At 42.4% G+C, this 25,051-nt stretch overlaps 1 protein-coding gene across 1 annotated transcript; it reads left to right on the top strand.

The window, feature by feature from the left end:
- The first annotated feature begins 279 nt into the window (after positions 1-279).
- LOC139289138 (interleukin-17 receptor D-like) lies at positions 280-19,917 on the top strand. The gene is made up of 12 exons (XM_070910661.1): positions 280-461; positions 4,785-4,869; positions 10,801-10,959; positions 11,481-11,599; positions 13,989-14,112; positions 14,390-14,428; positions 15,164-15,309; positions 15,426-15,500; positions 15,993-16,059; positions 16,487-16,633; positions 16,823-16,995; positions 18,450-19,917. Exons 1-12 carry the CDS (start codon positions 339-341, stop codon positions 18,993-18,995), a joined length of 1,803 nt encoding a protein of 600 aa, XP_070766762.1. The 5' UTR covers positions 280-338; the 3' UTR covers positions 18,996-19,917.
- Positions 19,918-25,051: the final 5,134 nt, after the last annotated feature.

Below are 25,051 nucleotides of genomic sequence, written 5' to 3'. Positions count from 1 at the left end.
CAGTGAGCTAGCTGGCAGCACATCCACCCGTAGCCTAAAGACACCACTCCCCTCATCGTCTTCCTCCCTCCACCCAGGCTCCTGGCTCTCACTCTCACGCACCCTTGGGGACACTTTGACATGAGATTTCTCTTTTCATACTGAGTGGTGGCTTCTTACAGCCTTTCAGTCGTGTGTGTGTGTGTGTGTGTGTGTGTGTGTGTGTGTGTGTGTGTGTGTGTGTGTGTGTGTGTGTGTGTGTGTGTGTGTGTGTGTGTGTGTGTGTGAGTGTATGTGAGAGAGAGAGAGTTTCAGGTCTAGTGCTTACAGTTGGACAATGTCATGCTGGCTGTAGCAGCATGTGGAAGGCAGCTCTTGTTTTGTGGCAGCTCCTGGCACTTGGTCGGCCACTCGGAGCTCAGGATAATTTCACAGCTGCTGCCATCACTCCCCAGGACTGCACACTGGACTGTCTGCGACAGGTGAGCTGGATCTTCTGTAACAGCGACATTGTATCAACATTCATTTCCTCGTTTCATTTTGGGATTTCTAATCCAGGAGGATTTATATGTAGTCAGACTTAAACTACTAAAACATTACAGCTGACCTGGAATATACGTCTGGAGAGGTCTGCTCTGCCAGTAAACATGCTGCTTCCCCTCCAGCTGCATCTGTTGACATTGTTTGTTTTGGCTATACAGCGGAGGAGCTGGTAAGCACTCCTGCTCAGACAACAAACATGGACTTGATGTTTAATAGACGTCATGCTAATCTAGATGGGGTAAATGTTTCAGAAACTGTACAGACATTAGATTAATTTATACTGTTACAGTGCCCTGTGGAATACATATGATCATGAACATACATAGGGTTTATTTTAAACATGTCAATATTCCAGAAACACTAACCTCAATAATAATCAGATTGTTTCCTCCATAGTTGCCATACAAATTGTATCTAGAAACCTGAAAGAAAATTGTATATATTGACATATAAAGTACACCAAAATACAGATGATGCAGTTGTAAGTGCTATCATATTTGTGATATTGAGTGCACTGTCCTAGATCAGTGTTCCCAACCGAGGATTTAGGACCCCCAAGGCATCACGAGATAAAGCTGACCATTAAAAGATACATTTTTTTTTTCTTCTAATCTGATATTCCAGCCTTTTTTGTGTCAGAAAGTCACTCTTTGGTTGACCCAGTCATAACCTAAAGCAGTGGTTCCCGGCCTGAGGGTCAGGTCCCCCTTAAAGGGTCACAAAATACATCTGAGGGGTCATCTGAAGGGAGAGCAGAAGAAATACATTTCTGCTACACAAAATGATGTTTATTTTTCAGGGGTTTTTTTTTCAGTGTTTCTACTTCAAAAAAAAAGCACCAAAAAAAAGCAATGTGATGGGGGTGACAATTTCCTGCAGAAAACATTAAGGCAAACTTGGCTCACAGTGTCATTTTGACAGCAGTTTTCTTTCATGTCTTGTTGTTTTATGTTAAAAACCAGTATTTCAAAATCAGATTCAAAGGAGGATCACAGAATAGCTCTACAGACTGTACATGTGTGACTAGATTCACTGTGTGTCCTGTATGTGTATTGAAATGTTACCTACATTGTGAGCGTGTCAGCGGAGGACTTCCCATGTGTGCCATGCATGTTAATTATGTTCTGTCATCAGCTTGCGTGCAAGTAAGTATTTAGGCCACAAAGACTTTCTGATGGCCATTACCTCACTTGACAGTTTAACTACCTTTGTGTGAACCACCAAACGCACACACACATACACACATTTTCTCTCATGCCTGAGGGAGACGCAGTATTTCTTCCTCTCTCATTTTCTCCACCTGTTAGTCTAGTTATGGTTTTTAAACCTGCAGGGCAAGTCGGCAATATAGACATGAATACCTCTTCAATTGTTATGTTTACTCTGTTAGAAGTAGGTTTCCACATAAAAGCAGTGTAAGTCACGCAATAGGATTCTGAACAGATGATTCATGCCTTTACTATGTATTTGTTTCAGCTGGTTCAGTTACATCGTGACAACAACGGATTCAACACAGAAACCAGTAGCAGCTGACACTGAATTGGAACCACATTTTACACATTGAGCATTACATACATACATACATACATACATACAATCAGTGAGGAGATGGTCAGAGGAGGCTTATGAGACACTTCAGGGATGTTTTGAGGTGACTGACTGGCAGGCGCTCTGTGAGCCGCATGGAGAGGACATTGATGGGCTCACAGAGTGCATCACGAATTACATCAACTTCTGTGTGGACTCCACTGTCCCAGCAAGGACTGTCCATTGTTATTCTAACAACAAGCCATGGGTGACAAAGGACATCAAGGCCATACTGAAGAAAAAGAAGAGGGCCTTCAGAGCTGGCAACAGAGACAAGGTGAGAACGATCCAGGGGGAACTGAAGGTAAAGATCAGGGAGGCCAAGGAGAAGTACAGGAGGAAGCTGGAGTGGAAACTCCAGCAGAACAACACCAGAGAGGTCTGGAGTGGAATGAGGACTATCACGGGTTACAGGCTGACCAACAACAGAGGAGCTGAAGGCAGTGTGGTCCGGGCCAACGAACTGAATCTGTTTTTCAACAGATTTGACTCTGTGGGCCCTGCTCAACCCCCCCATGACTCTTCTACTGTCTGCCTCCAACCTTCACCTATCCCCCCCCCCCCCCCCCCCCCCCCTCCTGCTCCTCACAGCCCCCCACCCCCCTGTGAGAGCTTTCCTCACACCTCGTTCCCCAGTCCCCAGGCTGACGGCACTCTTGCGACCCAGTGGCTCCAAGGACTACAGACCCGTGGCACTGACCTCCCACATCATGAAGACCCTGGAGAGACTCGTCCTAGAGCAGCTCAGGCCCTTGGTCAAGCCACACTTGGACCCCCTTCAGTTCGCCTACTAGCCCCGACTTGGAGTGGAGGATGCCATCATCTACCTGCTCAACTGTGTCTACGCCCACCTGGATAAGCTGGCGAGCACTGTGAGAGTCATGTTTTTTGACTTCTCCAGTGCGTTCAACACCATCCGTCCGGCTCTACTGGGTGAGAAGCTGACGGAGATGCAGTTGGATGCCCCCCTCGTTTCCTGGATTGTCAACTACCTGACTGGCAGACCACAGTATGTGCGCTTACAGCACTGTGTGTCAGACAGAGTGGTCAGCAACATTGGGGCCCTGCCGGGGACTGTCCTCTCTCCCTTCCTCTTCACCGTCTACACCACGGACTTCAGCTACTGCACAGAGACCTGCCATCTTCAACTGACTGTTGATCTGAGGAGAACCAAGGTGCTGATGACCCCTGTTTCCATCCAGGGGGTCAGTGTGGACATTGTAGAGGATTACAAGTACCTGGGAGTTCACATAGACAATAAACTGGACTGGGTAAAGAACACTAATGCCCTCTACAAGAAGGGCCAGAGCCGTCTCTATTTTCTGAGGCGGCTGAGGTCCTTCAACATCTGCCGGACTATGCTGAGGATGTTCTATGAGTCTGTGGTGGCCGGTGCTATCCTCTATGCTGTTGCATGCTGGGGCAGCAGGCTGAGGGTGGCGGACTCCAACAGACTAAACAAACTGATCCGCAAGGCCAGTGACGTTGTGGGGGTGGAGCTGGACTCTCTGAGGTGGTGTCAGAGAGGAGGATGCTGTCTAAACTGCGGGGCATCTTGGACAATGTTTCACATCCTCTCCATGACGTACTGGTCGGACACAAGAGTACCTTCAGTGGGAGACTCATTCCTCCCAAATGCACAACAGAGCGACACAGGAAATCATTCCTGCCTGTGGCCATCAGACTGTTCAACTCCTTCCTCTGAGTGTCAGACACATAAACATTTAAGAATAAATAGTGAGGTAGTATAAGTGCAATACATATATAGTCATACACTTCAGTGCAACACATACATACATATACATTGTTATTGCATATATTTTTTTACCTAATTGTTCACTTAAATACTGTAAATGTGTATATTTTTTATTTTCTATTTCTTATTTTTATATTTTGTACATACTTTTAGTTTTAAATTATGCTACTTTCTACTCTTGAATGGGAGAACTGTACAATTTCCCCCCAGGGATCAATGAAGTATTTCTGATTCTGATTCTGATTCTGATACATGAAGAACGTAGAAGTGCAGGATAGGCACAGTTAAAGGCCAAATCGTAAAAGTGTGTTTTAAGCCTCAACAGAAATGGTCAAATGTGCTGCAGGATGAGGGGAATGGATCTCAGGACAGACAGGTTTCTTTTGTCAGAGGATGTCAGGTCTCTAGCACTGTGATATGGGGACAGGACTTACTTAACTCCATAGCTAACAGGGAGCCCGTGTAGGGAGGCGAGAACAGCAGCCCCAATCAACAACACTACAAACTAAAGCCTGCTAAATAACCATTACGTTGAATTAACACATCTCTAAAACATTTACATGTCTTTTAATGGTGTTATTAACAGCTTAATTATAGTTTGTTTTATGTACCATCTTTTTCTTAGTTTGTTTCTACTATTAATTCCTAATTTCCCACTTCGTGTTCTTTCACATTCTTGGGACCCAGTCCCCCTTACTCCTAGCAGTTGAACAGGGAATGTACACAGTCCACATGAACCAATGTGATGTTTAAATTCAGGTTAACAAAAATGTCTTTTGTTTTTGTTGGTGTGTACAACTGTGTGCATATATCTTTTTTTGTGCTGCAGTTTGATTTTAAATTAGCTGACCTTCATTTGTCCAGGTTGTTCACCTAACGTGAACTAAGTCTAAACTCGTTTTTGCCTTCTCCTCTGCAGAGAGGACCTGGGTGTGAATACTGCAGAATAACCAGAGCTGATGTCAAGAGGGCTCTGGGTTTTAACTCTATCGGAGCCTTTGGAAGTAAGTCTTATTCAGACAGGCTGCACTGGAGCTCACCTGTAAATGTTTGCATTCTGCATGACTGTGGACTATTTACCCTAAGACTGCATTAAAGCATTGACTGCAGCTTAAAACTAATTAGACAGACATATTTTGGCAGATGTTGTTCCCCCTAGGTCTCTGTCCTGCATGTCCTTAACTTGAAGCTATACTTCACCATCGTAATGAACAGATATCACATTGTTTGCACTTCATATTAGGATTTGAACACAGGCTAGTCTCAAGAGCAAATACAGAAAGGGTAGGGCCAACTGGATTAACGGCAACTAACCCCACAATTATGCGATGTGGCTTTAGGGATGGCATTATCGGTTGGTCGGTCAGTTCACCACTCCAGACTGATATATTAAGATGAATAAATATTGGATAGTTAATCGTTAAAAGTGTGTACAGATGAAGCTACAGCAGCTCAACAGGACTGTTTTGAGTGCACAGACTGACACAGTAACTGCCATATTATTCGTGACATCGTACATCAGCAAATGTGTTGATGTGCTGATATATATACATATATATATACATACCTATATATATATATGTATGTGTATATATGTATATATACATATATATACAGTGCTTAACAAATTTATTAGACCACCTGTCATAAAAATGAGAAAACACAAATATTTTAGAAATCTGTCAAAAACTTGTTTCAAACTAAAAATTGTATTGTTATTTATTAGGCAAATAACAAACTGGAACAACTAAATAGTCCTTATTCACATATATTAACCAAAAATCTTAATATTTTGTATGACCTCCTTTGGCCTTGATAACAGCTTGCATTCTTGCAACCACTAAAACACATTTTTCTGTTCAGGAATGCAAGTAAATAACTGTAATTTGGCATCTCAACCAAAAAATCATAATGTGCTTTACAATTTTTTTCTGCTTTTTTGTAAAACAGTAAATTTGAAAATTCATGGATAACAACAATAATTATATTTTAGCATTAAAGGTATCATTTTGATTAAAGAGCTTGGCTTGCACATACTGGTGGATTAACCATTACAGAAAATATTTTGGTAATCAGCAATACTGTTAATTTAGGCCAGCGGTGGCAAACACCTTACACTGGGTGTGGGTCTAATAAATTTGTTAAGCACTGTATATATATATATGTGTATATGTGTATATATATATATATATATATATATATATATATATATGTGTATGTATGTATGTATGTATGTATGTATACTGACTTCCTCACAAACAGACCCCAGACAGTTTGGAATGGCTGGCACACTTCCTCCACTCTAGTGCTGAACACCGGAGTCCCCCAGGGGCTCTGGCTCCCGTTCTGCTTTTGGAGACTCTCGGAACCACAATAACCCTGCATTCTGGGAACGCACTGCTCTAGTGGGATAATAGGGTACTACGAGCTCTTTAGGCTGCAGGCTGCAGGCTGCAGTTGGACAAGGGGGACATACTTTGGTGTCAGCAGGACCAGGTTGAGATCTGCGAGTAACATAGTAATATGGACGTAAATGTTTGCATTCAATTCAATTCAATTCAATTCAATTTTATTTATATAGCGCCAAATCACAACAAAGTCATCTCATGACACTTTACAAAATAGAGCAGGTCTAGACCGACTCTTTATAATGTTATTACAGAGACCCAACAGTTCCCACCATGAGCAAGCACTTTGGCGACAGTGGCAAGGAAAAACTTCCTTTTAAGAGGCAGAAACCTTGAGCAGAACCAGACTCTAGGTGGGCGGTCATCTGCTTTGACCGGTTGGGTTTTAGGGAGAGAGAGAGAGAGAGAGAGAAAGAGAGAGAGACAGACAGAGACAGAGAGATAGACATAGAGACACAGATAGACAGACAGACAGACAGACAGATAGGTAGGCAAAGATGTATGGCAGCACTAACAGTAGAAATAGCTGTAATATTAGCTGAGATTAATAATAGGAGCTTTAATAGTGACAGAACTACGACTAAACATAATAACGGTAGTGATGGGAGTCAGGCGGGCCCATGGCAGCAGCAGCACCCAGGCGTACCAGGACCACGATCCACAGCGACCTACGAGTCGACAAAGCACAAAGAAACTCCGGGGAAGAAATAAAGTTAGTAACATGCATTGGACTGTGATGAATGTGCAAAGATGAAGAGGGAGAGGAGGAAAGCTCAGTGCATCATGGGAAGTCCCCCGGCAGTGTAGGCCTATAGCAGCATAACTAGGGGGCTGGTCCAGGCAGGCCTGAGCCAGCCCTTAACTATAAGCGTTATCAAAAAGCAAAGTTTTAAGCCTACTCTTAAAAGTAGAGAGTGTGTCTGCCTCCCGGACCCAAACTGGGAGCCGATTCCACAGGAGAGGAGCTTGATAGCTGAAGGCTCTGGCTCCTGTTCTGTTTTTGGAGACTCTAGGAACCACAAGCAGCCCTGCATTCTGGGAGCGGAGTGCTCTAGTGGGGTAATAAGGTACTATGAGCTCTTTAAGATATGATGGTGCCTGACCAGTAAGAGCTTTGTAGGTGAGGAGAAGGATTTTAAACTCTATTCTAGATTTTACAGGGAGCCAGTGCAGAGAAGCTAATACAGGAGAAATATGATCTCTTTTCCTGGTTCCTGTCAGTACACGTGCTGCAGCATTCTGGATCAGCTGGAGAGTCCTCAGGGACTTATTGGGACAGCCTGATAATAAGGAATTGCAATAATCCAGCCTAGACGTGACAAATGCATGGACTAATTTTTCTGCATCTGTTTGAGACAGGATCTTCCTGATTTTTGCAATATTACGGAGGTGAAAAAAGGCAGTCCGTGACGTTTGTTTTACGTGGGAGTTAAAGGACATGTCCTGATCAAAGACAACTCCGAGATTCCTCACGGTGGCGCTGGAGGCCAGGGCAATGCCATCTAGGGTAACAATATCTTTAGATATTGTATTTCTGAGGTGTTCAGGGCCAAGAACAATAACTTCTGTCTTGTCTGAGTTCAACATCAGATAATTACAGGTCATCCAGGTCTTTATGTCCTTAAGGCATGCTTGGAGGTTGGCTAACTGATGAGGTTCTTCTGGCTTGATCGATAAATATAGCTGGGTATCATCTGCATAGCAATGAAAATGTATGGAGTGTTTTCTAATAATATCCCCTAAAGGAAGCATATATAAGGTGAATAGTATTGGTCCAAGCACAGAACCTTGTGGAACTCCATGACTGACTTTGGCGTACATGGAGGATTCATCGTTAACATGTAAAAACTGAGATCGATCTGATAAATACGACTTAAACCAGCTTAGTGCGGTTCCTTTGATGCCAATTAAATGTTCCAGTCTCTGTAATAGGATATGATGGTCAATGGTGTCGAATGCAGCACTAAGATCTAACAAAACAAGTATAGAGACAAGTCCTTTGTCTGATGCAGTGAGAAGGTCATTTGTAACTTTCACCAGTGCTGTCTCTGTGCTATGATGAGCTCTGAAACCTGACTGAAAGTCCTCAAGCAACCTATTGTCATGTAGAAAGTCACTCAGCTGGTTGGCGACTGCTTTCTCAAGGATCTTGGAGAGAAAGGGGAGGTTAGATATAGGTCTATAGTTGGCTAAAACCTCTGGATCAAGTGTGGTCTTTTTAAGAAGAGGTTTAATTACAGCAACTTTAAAGGACTGTGGTACGTAGCCGGTTAATAACGACAGATTGATCATGTCTAGTAAAGAAGTGCTGACTAAAGGTAAAACCTCTTTGAGCAGCCAGGTTGGGATGGGGTCTAAGAGACAAGTTGATGGCTTAGATGAAGAGATAGTTTTAGTAATTTGGTGAAGGTCAATGGGAGAAAAGCAATCCAAATATACATCAGGTTTTACAGCTATTTCTGAGATTCCTGTGTTTGAAGGTAGGATACCACCTGAAGACAGGAGGTGATCAATTCTGTCTCTAATAGTTAGAATTTTATCATTAAAGAAGCTCATGAAGTCATTACTGCTGAGGGTTATAGGAATACATGGCTCAATAGAGCTGTGACTCTCTGTCAGCCTGGCTACAGTGCTGAAGAGAAACCTGGGGTTGTTCTTGTTCTCTTCTATTAGTGATGAGTAATAGGCTGCTCTGGCTTTACAGAGGGCCTTCCTATAAGTTCTAAGACTATCTTGCCAAATTAAACGTGATTCCTTTAGTTTGGTGGAGCGCCATTTCCTTTCAAGTTTCTGCACTGTTTGCTTTAATTTGCGGGTTTGGGTGTTATACCATGGAGCTGACTTTCTTTGTTTTATTATCTTCTTTTTAAGAGGGGCAATAGAGTCAAGTGTCAATCGCATTGAGCCTGCAGCACTGTCAACAACATTGTCTATTTGAGAGGGACGAAGGTTAGCATAGGAGTCCTCAGTTGTATTGAGACATGGCATTGAATTTAATGCCGAAGGAATCACTTCCTTAAATTTAGCTACAGCACTATCAGATAGATATCTGGTGTAGACTTTTTTGCCTAATGGCGTGTAGTCCAGTAATAGGAATTCAAAAGTTATTAAATAATGGTCCGATAACAAAGGATTCTGTGGAAAGACAGTTAGATGTTCAATTTCAAGTCCATATGTCAGAACCAGGTCGAGGGTGTGATTAAAACAGTGAGTGGGTTTCTGTACCCTCTGACAGAAGCCAATCGAATCCAATAAAGAGGTAAATGCAGTACCAAGGCTATCCTTATCAACATCCACATGAATATTAAAATCCCCTACGATAATGACTTTGTCTGTTTTAAGGACTAAACCTGATAAAAACTCTGAGAATTCAGATAAGAATTCAGAGTATGGACCTGGAGCGCGATAGACTATAACGAATAAGACTGGCTTCAGTGTTTTCCAGGTTGGGAGTGAGAGACTCATAACGAGGCTTTCAAATGAGTTATAATCCAGTTTAGGTCTAGACTTCATCAACAGGCTTGAGTCAAAGATGGCTGCAACTCCACCTCCTCGGCCGGTGCCTCGAGGGATGTGAGTATTAGTATGACTGGGCGGAGTGGATTCATTCAGGCTGACATACTCTTCATGACACAGCCAGGTTTCTGTCAGACACAGTAGATCAATATGATTCTCTGATATTAGCTCGTTTACTAATACAGCTTTAGATGACAGAGATCTGATATTTAACAGTCCGCACTTAATTTTCCTATTGTTTTGGCCTATAGCAGTAGTGGTCTTAATTTTTATTAAGTTTTTATTAATGACTCCTCTCCTGTTTAACTTTGGTTGAATTAATTTAAGTGGTCGGGGGGCAGACACAGTCATTATGGGGTGTTGGGTGGGTAACTGCTCTAATGGAAGCGCAGAGAAGCGTGTAGGACTGCGACTCTGCCTCCTGGTCTGGACTCTGGGTTGTCACGGTTTTGGTTCACTAATAAAGTCGGTCAGATTTCTAGATATGAGAGCCGCTCCATCCAAAGTGGGATGAATGCCGTCTCTCCTCATCAGACCAGGTCTCCTCCAGAAAGTCCGCCAATTATCTACGAAGCCCACATCGTTTGCTGGACACCACCTCGACAGCCAGCGGTTGAATGATGACATGCGGCTAAACATGTCATCACTGGTCAAATTGGGAAGGGGCCCAGAGAAAACTACGGAGTCCGACATAGTTTTTGCAAACGAACACACCGACTCCACGTTAATTTTAGTGACCTCCGATTGGCGTAACCGGGAGTCATTACCGCCGACGTGAATAACAATCTTACTGTATTTACGCTTATCCATGCATGCTAACAAGTACAACCTCATAGCCGTTAGCATGACTGTAGCCCGGTCTTGCTAAAACATCCTGTTTCCTTTCATATTAGATATCCAGAAATGTATTGATTGCTGACTTGTGCACTGTCAAGAAATCATCATGTACTGAGAATGTCTTTTGCAGCAAAACACTTTGATATTCTATGTGTCATTGTTATTTCTCCTCAGGTTGTATTCCATGGCCATGTTTTGAGTTGCTAGGAGAAGGAGACCCTAAAATCTGTCAGCACTATGTCCAAGCACCAAATGATGTGAAGATTGAGTTTGTACATGAGCCAAACCCCAAATATGACACAATGGTTGTCTCCTGGAAGCCCAGTTACTATGGTATGTTGATACAGATTGACAACGAAATACTCTCATCCTATATTCTAAAGCCAATTTCTGTATGCGGTTGTGATAAGGATACATAGCATGTCTTTAAATTGGGGCGAAAGTCATACAGTTGTTTGGTCAGTTTTTAAGACTGTAGCCAGTTTTGAAATTAAAATACCATGTCAGGCAGGAGTTACGTCCCCCAAATAATTTGTCATATCAGGGTTTGACATAAAGAAGATTTACTTCAGGTGACATACAGTGAATTATTTTTGAAAGGCGAAAATTATGCCTTGCATTATGAGAATGCTTCTAAGTACAGGTATGAGAGACAGCTCGTTGAATTATTCCAGGCTTTGACAGGTGACAGTATAACAGACTTTCTTGTTAAAAGTTTAATTGAGCATGCACTGAACTGGTGTAACACAAGCAGCACACACATGCATTTGACTTTGGAGTTTGTATGCAACTTAGATGATGGCTTGCCGAGTCCGTGACACTGACTTCACGCTGTCCTTTTGTGTTTGCTGCAGGCATCGCCTTCCTGCGAGGCTTTCAGGTGTCCCTCCAGGCTTTGGGAGGGTCTGGTGTTGCCTGTCAGCTCTTTCTCTTCCACCGTAACCTCTCCATCCCGGCTTCACATGCTCAAAGGGTAGGAAGGGCCCCGCTCGCTTTGGTCTGTGCTTCTTTTTCTGCCTAGAATGCCACTTTTAACGCAAATTCTTGTTAAAAGCAGTTCTCAACAACAAACAACTAAGCAATACTTTGAATATAAATACATTTACATTTTGATTACAGATTATTTCATCAGGGAGTGGATCTTAAATCTTTCCCACCCCAAAGACCAAAGACTTTCCCCTGGGAAGACACACCAGCAGCCAGTATCTTTTAGCTTCTGGACATACTCTCACATTATGACCTGGTGTTTATGAAATTATGTTATATTTTGGGTGGGATAACAGTGACATCATCCTTCAGAAAAACTGAAAATATGCCCTTATGATTTTATCAAGCTCATCAAGATCATTCAAAAGCTGTAATTATCACACGAGAGGCAACGTCACAGGAAGTCTGTTATTTAGCCTTTTGTTATGAGAATGTCCTGAAGGACTATGACACCATACACCATTGGACATGCTCACAACGGTGGGAACTCCACATGCATACATTTAAACCACATTAACACTTAATCCAATGAAAGGAACACACATTACTGTGTTTGACTTGGTAAACGATGAAAACGGTGAGGTTTCTAATAACCCTTATTTTGATAACTATAGGTTGTATGGGGCTGATTTTGTTTTTGAAACAAATCATTTTTGCTCAACCCTGTGTACACAACTCATCTGTCTAATTTTATATGTAATCTGCCAGTTTCAAAGAAGAGATATTTGCGTCACTATGTCCCACGACGATGCATTTTATGTCTGACATATTAGAAACAGATTAGTGCAATTTGCCCATTACTAGGCAACAAGTTGCTATCCACCTGCTTCATTTCGGTTTCTGTAATCAGAATCAGAATCAGAATCAGAAACTGTTTATTGCCAAGTAACATACATTACAAGGAATTTGCTGTGGTCTGAAGGTGCTATTGTTTTGATAACAAATAAGTAGAATATAAAAGCTAAAATAAGAATAAGAATAAAAATAAAAATAAAAAATAAGATAAGATAAATAACAACAGTGCAGTGACCAGAATAAAGTAAAGTGTCCAGATAAAGTGTCCAGTAGGGGGTGGGTGCGTTAATGTAACGCAGTGGGGACAGGGGTGATGTACGTTAATATAACGTATATTGTGTTAATTGTTTTACATGTAAAAACTATGTCCTATAGCATCCCTGGCTGAATGATGGTCTAACTCTTCACAAAACCTTTATAGATGACACACAGTGCTGTAGCTCCAAAACTGTGGGAACCATGAAGGTTGAAAAGCACTATATATGTGAGACCATTTGAGTCCATTTACTTTAACATCCTGATGGAATATGTCACAATAGCTTTACAATTTTCCTTGGATTATATGCTTTAGATTGAAAATGAATTAGCATTACTATCATTTATACTCAAATACCACTTTTTAACCCTTTTAACTCAACTTAATGACAATCTCTAATGGAGTCCTATAGGTGAGCATTTGAACTCACCTATAGAATATGTATATGAAATATGTATTCGCATAAAGCATTGGAAAATAGCACAAATCACACATGAAATGCAGCTTTAATCTAGCATTACTTCACTAAAGCATGCTTCACCTTACATACAAGCTTTATAATTTAACTAACAGAACCAATAATAACACAGCTTTAAGAACAGACTCATGAAATCAACAGATTATTTAAGTATTCTGGACCATACCAAAGGTCATTAACACATCCATACATGTCCTTGAGGCGTCATCATACAATAAAGAAAAGTGTGAAATTGTTAAAGTGTAGCAAGTGTTAAACCAACAAGTGACTTTTAAGAACTGCAATGCATAAACACCATATTGTTGCCTATGAAAGACAGGGATCATGTTTTAAAAAACGTGATATCTATTTAATGGTAAATGTTTCATGAAAGAACCACAAGTTAGTACCAGAGCTACAGGCTGCAATGACCACTCTGTACTAGTATTCTGGTACTCTGGGAGGCAAATCTGACCATAACCAAGTCCAAGTCTCATATCCAAATCTGCATATGCTCAAATCAAATCATCCTACAAAAAAGTAAGTAAAAAGTTCAAATTCAATCAAAAACACACAACGTCACATCACATAAAATGGCAACTCGACTCAACAATTCTTTGGGGAAAGTGTTGATAAACATATGTCAGCTGGGATTGGCTGTAGCCCCCCTGTGACTCTCAAGGATAAGTGGGTATAGCAAATAGATGGATGAATATATATAATATATAACAGCAATATATATGAGACTTTGTATGAGAAAGCCGTTCTATTTAACCACTAATAAAGAATATGTCAAAAACTCTTATCTCAGCTTATCAGATAAGTGTGCAGTGTGTTTGAAGTCATAATTGCCACTGAATTCTGCAGGTGTACAAGTCAGACCCTTTCCCCGGCCTCTCCCTTGGGTCCCAGTATGCTGTTACCGTCATGGCTCTGCCAGTGCCTGAGGAGTGGGAGAGGTTCTACCACAGCAAGATCTTTTCCACACGCTGTAAGACTACTTTAAGCTCTAGACTAGATATTATCTCATAAAGCACACACACACACACACACACAGTTTCAGTGAACTTTGTGGTTGCTTCAGGGTAACCTTCAAAATCTAAATCCCTCCTTCTCTTGGCTTATTTACTGTACATATAATGACATCTCCTGCTCTGTCCCCAGAAAGCTCTCTGCTCTCTAAACTTTGCCCTTTTCATCATATATCTTTCAGTAAGACTATTGTCAAAACAATGGTGAATTTATAGTAATATGCGCTGGTTTTGCAGCATGTGCAGAGAAGAACGGTCTTGAGCAGTGCAAAAAAGGTGAGAATTTCTCATAGTTCCCAAATAAAGTCTGGTATAACAATAAATGTTTTCCTTCTTCGGTAATGCTTCAATTTACAGGTCCACAAATTTCATGGAAAGTAGGTGATAATTAGCAAGTTACGTATTTGAAATTTCTTTGAAATTATCCCCAAATTACCCCTAAATGTGTCCAAAATTACTGCAAAATTATTTAAGAATTATATTGTGCTCTTTCCTAATAAGCAGTTGCGGTTCGATTTTTCACAAAAGTTAAACTTGCTGAAAATCTATCAATCCATGAATAAATGCTGCAGCTCTTCAATAACCAAGAAATTCCTGCGTTTTGCTTCCCAGCTGTTGGGTAAAAGTGAAGGGGGTTAGCCCTGAAGTCGATCTGCCCAGGAGGAAAACAAAGTCTTCCCTGTGCTACCGACAAGGGTCTGGAAGCTAGCACAGGAGCTTTGGCCCTGCAGGAGGAGAAGGTTTTCAAGTCCGGGGTGGGGGGACCCAGTGGGGGAGTGGCGCCGGAATGGGCACCAGAACCGGAGACAGATGAGATGGCAACGGAACAGGGTTTAGCTAGTAGGAACTATCTAGATATCAGTTAACTTCGTATTACTTTCCTTGAAATGTATGTATGCATGTAATTATCACCTACTTATCATGAAATTTGCGGACCTGTAAAATGAAGCGTTACCGTTTCTTCTTATGATCAGCTTGACATCATGTCAATATTTTATGGTCTGGTTGTAGACTGGTATCCCAAATATATTGAGGTCCAACATGAAGGGACTGCCATCATAGTGACCTTTAACCTGGCTCCCCCGAACCTGGGCATCAGAAGCTACTTCTCACTGTGTTACGCAAACGGCATAATGAAATACACAGACATAACACCTGTGAGTTGTTTCAACTTCTGCAGCTTTATATTTTGCCAATGCCTTGCTTCTATTATGTGTATTACGGAACTATTTGATAATTAAGTGAACTGAATACTTGTATTTAATTTCCTTAGAATTCCACCAACAACAAAACTCATCACAGCTATCAGCTGAATGGCCTTCAAGAAGGAACCAATTACACTTGTGAGGTAAAATAAAAGTGGATTATAACTATTCTATCCTTAACACTGATTGCATAATATATAAAACTACAACTGTTTTCAACCTAATCTCAGGGGCTTTGTGTTTAATAAATTATATTGAAATACCAGTCTCAAAAAATATGTATTATATGGACTATCTATATATTTTATGCATTAATTTTCAACCATCGGCATTTAGCATTTAGCCAGATATTTCCCCTCAAGAGCTGGTGGAGAGCAAAACAGAGATAAAAGGAGAGTGAATATTGGACTTGCATTCATCATCACAACCCCAAATTAATGCTAATGTTGCTCCATGTCTTCTGGATAAATAGGCTGTTAGCCAACACAGTCGATATATCAACTTTATAAGGTGATGTGTCAGTGTTTTGTTTACAGCTTGTTGCGCTGCCCCCAAGTGGCCCCCAAAAGAAGTTTATTTTGTCAATCTACAAGGTCAAGAATGAACTGTCATGCTCAACATTTCTTGTTTCACAGATTGCAGCTAACGAAGTGGATGCAGTGAGGAAAACATTCAGTGTTCAAGTCATGCACATTCAAAAAGGTGGGGGAGGTTGTTTTATTGCTGCTGATCCACACAATCACTATGCATCATAGTAGGTGCTATGCAAACCTCTCTTTTCATTTTGTTGTGGAGATATAAGTGATATAATATTTAAGTGTCTGTTGGACCATGAATACAGTCTGTGTATATTTAATACATGTGTGATCAATCCCATCAGTCTTTCATCCCTTTAAGTAATACTTTGGAATTTGGGGAAATATTCTTATTATGCTTCCAGTCTTTATGCTAAACTAAAATAATCTACTCCCAGCTCTAGCTCCATAATTAGCACACAGGCATGACAGTGGTATCAATCATCTCATTTTAACTCTCGGCAGTAATTAGTAACGCATTTTCCAAAATGTCAAACTACTTCTTTAAGGTCTGTCACTGAATTATCATGTAATCACAACTCCCCACTCCTCAGAAGGTGCCTTGCAACTCTCTGTCACTCTCTCCTGGGCTTTGATGCTTCCACTGGGCCTGGCTGTGGTAGCCATACTTGTAGTCTTACTGGCTGCTCTCACCAGGAGGAGGCCCAAGCTGCAGATGAAGAAACTTGACATAAAACCAGGTGCGAAGACAAACCAAATACTTCATGTAAAATCACTGCTTGCATTTCATGAAAGCTAATCAAAATAAGTCATGATAATAATCCATTTTACACCATTTGACAGAGAACCTTTCTTGTACCTCTGTTCTGTCTTTTCCATTACTGGCATGATGTGAAATACAACCAGATTTCTTATTTTCATCCATTCAGATGTTATCAAGCAGCATCAAGAAAGCGGGACTCAGGAGGAAGTGATGGCATTGCCCAGAAACAGGCTGACCCCTCCTCGTCTTCTGATTTGCTACAGCAGTTATGATGGGCCCGCTCATGTCAAAGCTGTCATGCAGTTAGGGGCCTTCATACAACAACACATGGCCACTCAGGTAGTGGACATGACATGTCGTGGCTCTAATGCCTTTTCCTACAGGTGTGCTGATTCAGTGGAATCGGACAGGCAGAAACAAATTATGAATACATCCATCCATTCATTTTCTACTGCTTATCCGGGGCCGGGCACGCGGTGGCAGCAGGCTAACCAAGGTGGTCCAGACATCCCTCTCCCTAGCAATGTTTTCTAGGGAGATCTCGAGGCGTTCCCAGGCCAGATGAGATATGTAATCCCTCCAACGTGTTCTGGGTCTAACCCGGGGTCTCCTACCAGTTGGACATGTCCAGAAATCCTCCAAAGGAAGGCGCTCAGGATTCATCCTGATCAGATGCCCGAACCACCTCAACTGGCTCCTTTCGATGCAAAGGAGCAGCGGCTCTACTCCGAGCTCCCTTCGGATCCCTTTTGAGGTCCTCCCCCTATCTCTAAGGCTGACCCCAGCCACCTTGATGAGGAAACTCATTTCGGTCGCTTGTATACCCAATCTCATTCTTTCGGTCCTTACCCAAAGCTCATGACCATAGCTAGGGGTTGGAAGGTAGATCGAGTGGTAAATCAAAAGCTTTGCCTTCCGGCTTAGCTCCCTCTTCACCACAACAGTTCAATACAACACCTGCATTAGTGCTGACACCGCATCAATCCGCTGGTCGATCTCACGCTCTATTTTACTCTCACTCGTGAACAAGACCCCGAGATACTTGAACTCCCTGCTTGAGGCAGTAACTCAGATTGCTCAGGCAGGGAGCAATCCACCTTTTTCCAGGAGAGAACCATGTCCTCGGACTTGGAGATGCTGACTCTCATCACGACCACTTTGCACTCGGCTGCAAACCGCCCCAGTGCATGCTGTGGGTCACAATCTGATGAAGCCAACAGAGCCACATCATCTGCAGAGAGCAGAGAAGCAATTCTGAAGTCCCCAAACCAAACACTCTCCTCTCCCGGCTGTGCCTTGAGATCCTGTCCATGAATATCACAAACAGAATCTGTGACAAGGGACACCCATCGAAAACGTATTTGACTTTTGTGCAGAATATACAGATACAGCTTGCACTATATATATATATATATACAGTATATATATATATATATATATACACATATACATATAAGGACCAGGTGGCTTGTAGCAACGGCCCCGATGACCCCATACTCCCACAGTACCCCTCACAGGACCCCCCGGGGACACGGTCATAAGCCTTCTCCAAGTCCACAAAACACATGTAGACTGGATGGGAAACCCCACCCCCCACCCCAGTAAGCCCCCAAGGGTCCACTGTCCACAAGGCTAGGACGGAAATACAAAAAAGGATAACTGTCATCTTACAAAGCTAATTATTATATTGACAATTTCTGTGTTTCAATCTTTTCTTTAATATGAAATAGGGGTGTGTAAAATGTGTTATTAGAACACTTTGTCGTGACAGTGTTCTCCTTTGTTCTTCCCAGGTGTGCTTGGACCTGTGGGACTCTCTGAGCGTGGCTGAGGAGGGCAGTATGGCCTGGCACTGCCGTCAGATCCGGGAGAGCGACTTTATCTTGGTGATCTGTTCTTGGGGCTTCAATCGCAGACCTAAGCCAGAGCCAGAGGGTGACAACAAAGATGAGGCAGACAGAGGGCTGGACTTTGGGTCCAACGCCTTCAGCTCTGATGTAGCCATCAGACTTGTCGGAGAGGAGGTGGGACGAGCCAAAGCCAGGGGCCAGGACATGTCCAAATACATGGCGGCCATTTTTGAGTACTCTGAGGAAACAGACATTCCCACTGAGCTGAGGCTGGTATCTCACTACACGCTGACAAGTGACTTACCGCTGCTCTTCTCCCACCTCCATGGAGTGGCTCTGCATAGGCCGGGGGGTTACCTGAAGATAAACTACATCTCAGAGGAGGGCTTTTCTAAGTCACCAGCCGGAGCAGCTCTGCAGTTAGCAATCTACGAGGCTGGGATGGCAATGAGGGCAAAAAGGTATCACTCTGTGGAGGGAGGGAACTAAACACTAAAAAAAGCAATCCAATACGCCCTAACTTAATGGTGGTCCTCAGCCCAGTATAGGAGAATAGTTGGCTTACATAGCCAGACCTATCTCCACACTTCGGAGAAAGGTCTAGCTCAACCCATTATCATTCTGGGACAGGAGAAAAAAACGCTCTGGCTTGTTTGTATTTCTTTAAACCAATCACAATCGTCTTGGACAGCGCTAAGCCCAGGATGCAGTGACTGTGCCCTTGCAAAACGGTAACACGCAGACTGAAATAGTTGGCCAATGGCAGTCTTATCCCAACAGCCTACATCCGGTGAGTCAGACTACCTGAAGATAGACACTGATGATGGCCACAAACTTAACGGTTCCCTTAAATAATTGACCAACTAATCACCTCTGCCTCAGTTGTGCTGCAATGGCAGCAGCAGTGCACTTTGACCTCTAAAATGTGTTAACATGGTATATGTGTGTGTGTGTGTGTGTGTACAGGAAGGATTTGTTAAAAGAACGTCCAGTAATGTGTGTAATGGTCAAAAAAGCTATCTTAGTCTTACAAAAGACATTTTCTGTTTGTTTTCTTGCAGTGTCATGTGAAGTTATTATGAAATGAAAAACTTGTAATACAAGCATTGTACATAAATAAACAATTAATCTCATACGCGAGTTATTGAAGTTATCGTTTGAGAATGTTTGCCTTGAAGTACATACTGAACATTGTATACATGTATGTTTACAGTCATGCTTATAGTTTATGTATACATGTGCATATCTCATATATTCAAGAATGGATTAATAGGTCCCATCATTTGTAATGTTATGCTGATGTAAGGTGACGTGGATAAATGTGAGTTGTCTTGCATTTTGTGTTGTATTTTTGTGAAATTTAGATTTTCTTTTATGCATCTAATCATCTAATAAAATAAGATTAAAACAAGTTTTCTTTGGCTCATCAAATATGTCATATATGGCTTATTCATGACATTTGTGTATGACTGAATGGGAGGTATTGTCGATGCTGTAGGTTGCCAGGCTGCAGAAAAACCTCTATCTGTCTAGAATAATTTTGGTAATCAACCATGTCTGAATACAGTTGATTAGATGCCATTTTAGTTTTTAAGTGAAGGATTGGTTTGTTAATTATGAACCTTTCGCGTGTATATATAATTAACAATTCAAATTGTAATTACAGTTTAGTGACTTGAGCAACAAGGTCTGGCAACCCGGTTGGAGGAGGCATCGTTGTGAGCCATAGACTGTTTAAAGCATATTGGGTTAAGTTAAAGGGATCTGATGAGGAACAACCTGCAACAAATGTGCTGTGTGGTTGTTGGGAATATTCACAACAACGTAAAGGACTTGGTTGGAATATTGATACAGTAGCAGTCGAATATGGTTTAAATGGGTTAGATTATGGGCTAAATATTGTGTGGGGTAATTTTCATCCCAATGTGGACTTGCCACTTGTGGAGCAGAAAAGAGAATGGACTGAAAGGAATGTGGATAACATTGGATATCAGAATCAGATTCAGAATCAGAAATACTTTATTGATCCCCAGGGGGAAATTGTACAGTACCGGTGCTCCCATTCAAGAGTAGAAAGCAGCATAAATTAGAAATGAAAGTATGTAAAAAATATAAAAATGAGAAATAGAAAATAAAAATATACACATTTACAATATTTTCAAATATGAAAAATAAAAGTAAAAAATATATACAATAGCAATGTATATGTATGTATGTGTATATATATATATATATATATATATATATACATATGTACAGTGCATCCGGAAAGTATTCACGGCGCTTCACTTTTTCCACATTTTGTTATGTTACACCCTTATTCCAAAATGGATTAAATTAATTTTTTTCCTCAAAATTCTACACACAACACCCCATAATGACAATGTGAAAAAAGTTTTTTTGAAATTTTTGCAAATTTATTAAAAATAAAAAACTAAGAAATCACATGTACATAAGTATTCACAGCCTTTGCCATGAAGCTCAAAATTGAGCTCAGGTGCATCCTGTTTCCACTGATCATCCTTGAGATGTTTCTGCAGCTTAATTGGAGTCCACCTGTGGTAAATTCAGTTGATTGGACATGATTTGGAAAGGCACACACCTGTCTATATAAGGTCCCACAGTTGACAGTGCATGTCAGAGCACAAACCAAGCATGAAGTCAAAGGAATTGTCTGTAGACCTCCGAGACAGGATTGTCTCGAGGCACAAATCTGGGGAAGGTTACAGAAAAATTTCTGCTGCTTTGAAGGTCCCAATGAGCACAGTGGCCTCCATCATCCGTAAGTGGAAGAAGTTCGGAACCACCAGGACTCTTCCTAGAGCTGGCCGGCCATCTAAACTGAGTAATCGGGGGAGAAGGGCCTTAGTCAGGGAGGTGACCAAGAACCTGATGGTCACTCTGTCAGAGCTCCAGAGTTCCTCTGTGGAGAGAGGAGAACCTTCCAGAAGGACAACCATCTCTGCAGCAATCCACCAATCAGGCCTGTATGGTAGAGTGGCCAGACGGAAGCCACTCCTTAGTAAAAGGCACATAGCAGCCCACCTGGAGTTTGCCAAAAGGCACCTGAAGGACTCTCAGACCATGAGAAACAAAATTCTCTGGTCTGATGAGACAAAGATTGAACTCTTTGGTGTGAATGCCAGGCGTCACGTTTGGAGGAAACCAGGCACCGCTCATCACCAGGCCAATACCATCCCTACAGTGAAGCATGGTGGTGGCAGCATCATGCTGTGGGGATGTTTTTCAGCGGCAGGAACTGGGAGACTAGTCAGGATAGAGGGAAAGATGAATGCAGCAAAGTACAGAGACATCCTGGATGAAAACCTGCTCCAGAGCGCTCTTGACCTCAGACTGGGGCGACGGTTTATCTTTCAGCAGGACAACGACCCTAAGCACACAGCCAAGATATCAAAGGAGTGGCTTCAGGACAACTCTGTGAATGTCCTTGAGTGGCCCAGCCAGAGCCCAGACTTGAATCCGATTGAACATCTCTGGAGAGATCTGAAAATGGCTGTGCACCGACGCTTCCCATCCAACCTGATGGAGCTTGAGAGGTGCTGCAAAGAGGAATGGGTGAAACTGCCCAAAGATAGGTGTGCCAAGCTTGTGGCATCATATTCAAAAAGACTTGAGGCTGTAATTGCTGCCAAAGGTGCATCAACAAAGTATTGAGCAAAGGCTGTGAATACTTATGTACATGTGATTTCTCAGGTTTTTTATTTTTAATAAATTTGCAAAAATCTCAAATAAACTTTTTTCACGTTGTCATTATGGGGTGTTGTGTGTAGAATTTTGAGGAAAAAAATGAATTTAATCCATTTTGGTATAAGGCTGCAACATAACAAAATGTGGAAAAAGTGAAGCGCTGTGAATACTTTCCGGATGCACTGTATGTATTGCACTATTGTGTTTGACCATATATGTATTGCACTGACATTTAAGAATAAGTAATAGTGAGGTAGTATATGTAGAAGCAGGTCCAGATTTCCAGTCTGTTTCTTCTGAGTGTCTGACACTCTGAGGGAGGAGTTGAACAGTTTGATGGCCACAGGCAGGAATGATTTCCTGTGGCGCTCAGTTGTATATTTGGACTCTGGATCACTGTTACACCACAGTCATTAACGCTTTTCACGCCGTCACCCGCGCTGCATTGGGACACTCTGACCATGACATAGTCCACCTGATTCCTGCATACAGGCAGAAATTAAAACTTTCTAAGTCTGTTGCGAGAACTTCGAAGAAGTGGACCAGTGAAGCTGCAGAGGACCTGAAGGCGTGTTTGGACTGTACTGACTGGGATGTTTTCAGGACTGCTACCAACAGTCTGGATGAGTACACAGAGGTTGTGACTTCATATATCAGCTTCTGTGAGGACTGCTGCGTACCAACTCGGACCAGGGTGAGTTATAACAACGACAAACCCTGGTTCACAGAAAGACTGCGACAGCTGAGGTTGGAAAAGGAAGAGGCGTTTAAGAGTGGCAACAGAGCAGAGTTTAAGGAAGCCAAGTACAAGTTTAGCAAGGCGGTGAGGGAAGCTAAACGACTGTACTCAGAGAGACTACAAGACCAGTTCTCCTCCAACGACTCTGCTTCTGTGTGGAGGGGGCTCAGACAGATCACCAACTACAAGCCAAGAGCCTCTTCAACACCTCACTGGAGACATGCCACGTGCCAGCCTGCTTCAAGGCCTCCACCATCATCTCCGTCCCCAAAAAACCAGGGCCCACAGGATTAAATGACTACACACCCGTCGCCCTGACCTCTGTGGTCATGAAATCATTTGAACGCCTGGTTTTGTCCCACCTCAAATCCATCACCGACCCTCTGCTGGACCCCCTGCAGTTCGCCTACAGAGCCAACAGGTCTGTAGACGACGCCGTCAACTTGGCCCTACACTTCATCCTCCAGCACCTGGACTCCGCAGGATCCTATGCCAGGATCCTGTTCGTGGACTTCAGCTCTGCCTTCAACACGATCGTCCCGGCTCTTCTTCAGGACAAGCTCTCCCAGCTGAACGTGCCTGACCCCACCTGCAGGTGGATCACAGATTTCCTGTCTGACAGGAAGCAGCACGTGAAGCTGGGGAAACACGTCTCAGACTCGCGGACGATCAGCATCGGCTCCCCTCAAGGCTGTGTTCTTTCTCCTCTACTCTTCTCCCTGTACACCAACAGCTGCACCTCCAGTCACCAGTCCGTCAAGCTCCGTCAAGCTCCTGAGGGAGCTGAACATCATCTCTTCAGGACCTGTACTCCTCCAGGACCCTGAGGAGAGCAGGGAAGATCGCTGCTGACCCCTCCCACCCTGGACACCATCTGTTCGACCCCCTCCCCTCTGGCAGGAGGCTGCGGTCCATCAAGACCAAAACCTCCCACCACAAAAACAGTTTCTTCCCCTCTGCAGTCAACCTGACGAACTTACATTGACCCCCCCCCGAACACAAACACAAGTTATACGTTATATTAACGTACATCACCCCTGTCCCCCCTGCGTTACATTAACGCACCCACCCCCTACTGGACACTTTATTTTGGTCACTACACTGTTTGTTATTTATCTTATCTTATTTTTATTTTACCTTTTATATTCTACATATTTGTTGTCAAAACAATAGCACCTTCAGACCACGGCAAATTCCTTGTAATGTATGTTACTTAGTAATAAACAGTTTCTGATTCTGATATGCATCTTGTCACGACTGAGCAAGGCAAAAAATGAACCCACACACACGACTCAAACAAAGTACAAATATATAATAAAGAGTATTTATTTATAACAAAATATGAAGCTTGACAAAGCAAGAGATATCTACAAAGTTAACAACAGAAAATCACTCCCAAAAAGTGGAGGAACAAAACTAGGAAAAACAAGACAGTAAAGTGAACAAATTAACAAGAACACTGAAACAACTCACACAGGGACTAACAGGAAATCTTGACATGGAATTACCGCTGGTTATCATGGCACTGAGGACAAGACAAACTGCCACAAGACAAAGGGAGACGCAGACTATTTAAACATGAGGTGAGTGAACACAGGTGGAAACAATCAGGGGGACTGACAATCACAAAGGCGGGAAACACGAGGGCAGGAAGTAAAATGTTCTGAAACGAGAGGGCACACAATACTACAAAATAAAACAGGAAATGACAAGACAACATGACTAAATGAGACAAAAACGGTAACTTAACGTAAATGACGAGACATGACACATCCTGCCAAAAGTGTTTTAACAGAATGCTGGGAACATAATGAGACAAAAGTTTTGGGTGGATTGGTGATGCAAAGGCCATCAATTACAGTACAGCCCCACAGTTTCAATTTCTTCCATTCTTCCCTGGTTGTTCTCCTTGCCAAGTATAGACCTCAATATACAGCAGCAATTGAAGGACAAGTCAAAGCAACTTTCAGTATGCCGCAAAGTTTGATCAGCATTTTTCAGACTCTGTGTTCATATTCACAGATGGCTCCAAAGATCCTGTTACAGGGTGTGCAGGTGCAGCAGCTTATATCCGAGTGACTGAATCATATATTAGGAA

This window comes from Enoplosus armatus, chromosome 8 (assembly GCF_043641665.1).
Source record: "Enoplosus armatus isolate fEnoArm2 chromosome 8, fEnoArm2.hap1, whole genome shotgun sequence".
NCBI classification, from domain to species: Eukaryota; Metazoa; Chordata; class Actinopteri; order Centrarchiformes; family Enoplosidae; genus Enoplosus; species Enoplosus armatus.
Note: the sequence above shows the minus strand (reverse complement) of the source record. Positions and strands in the feature narration are given on the sequence as shown.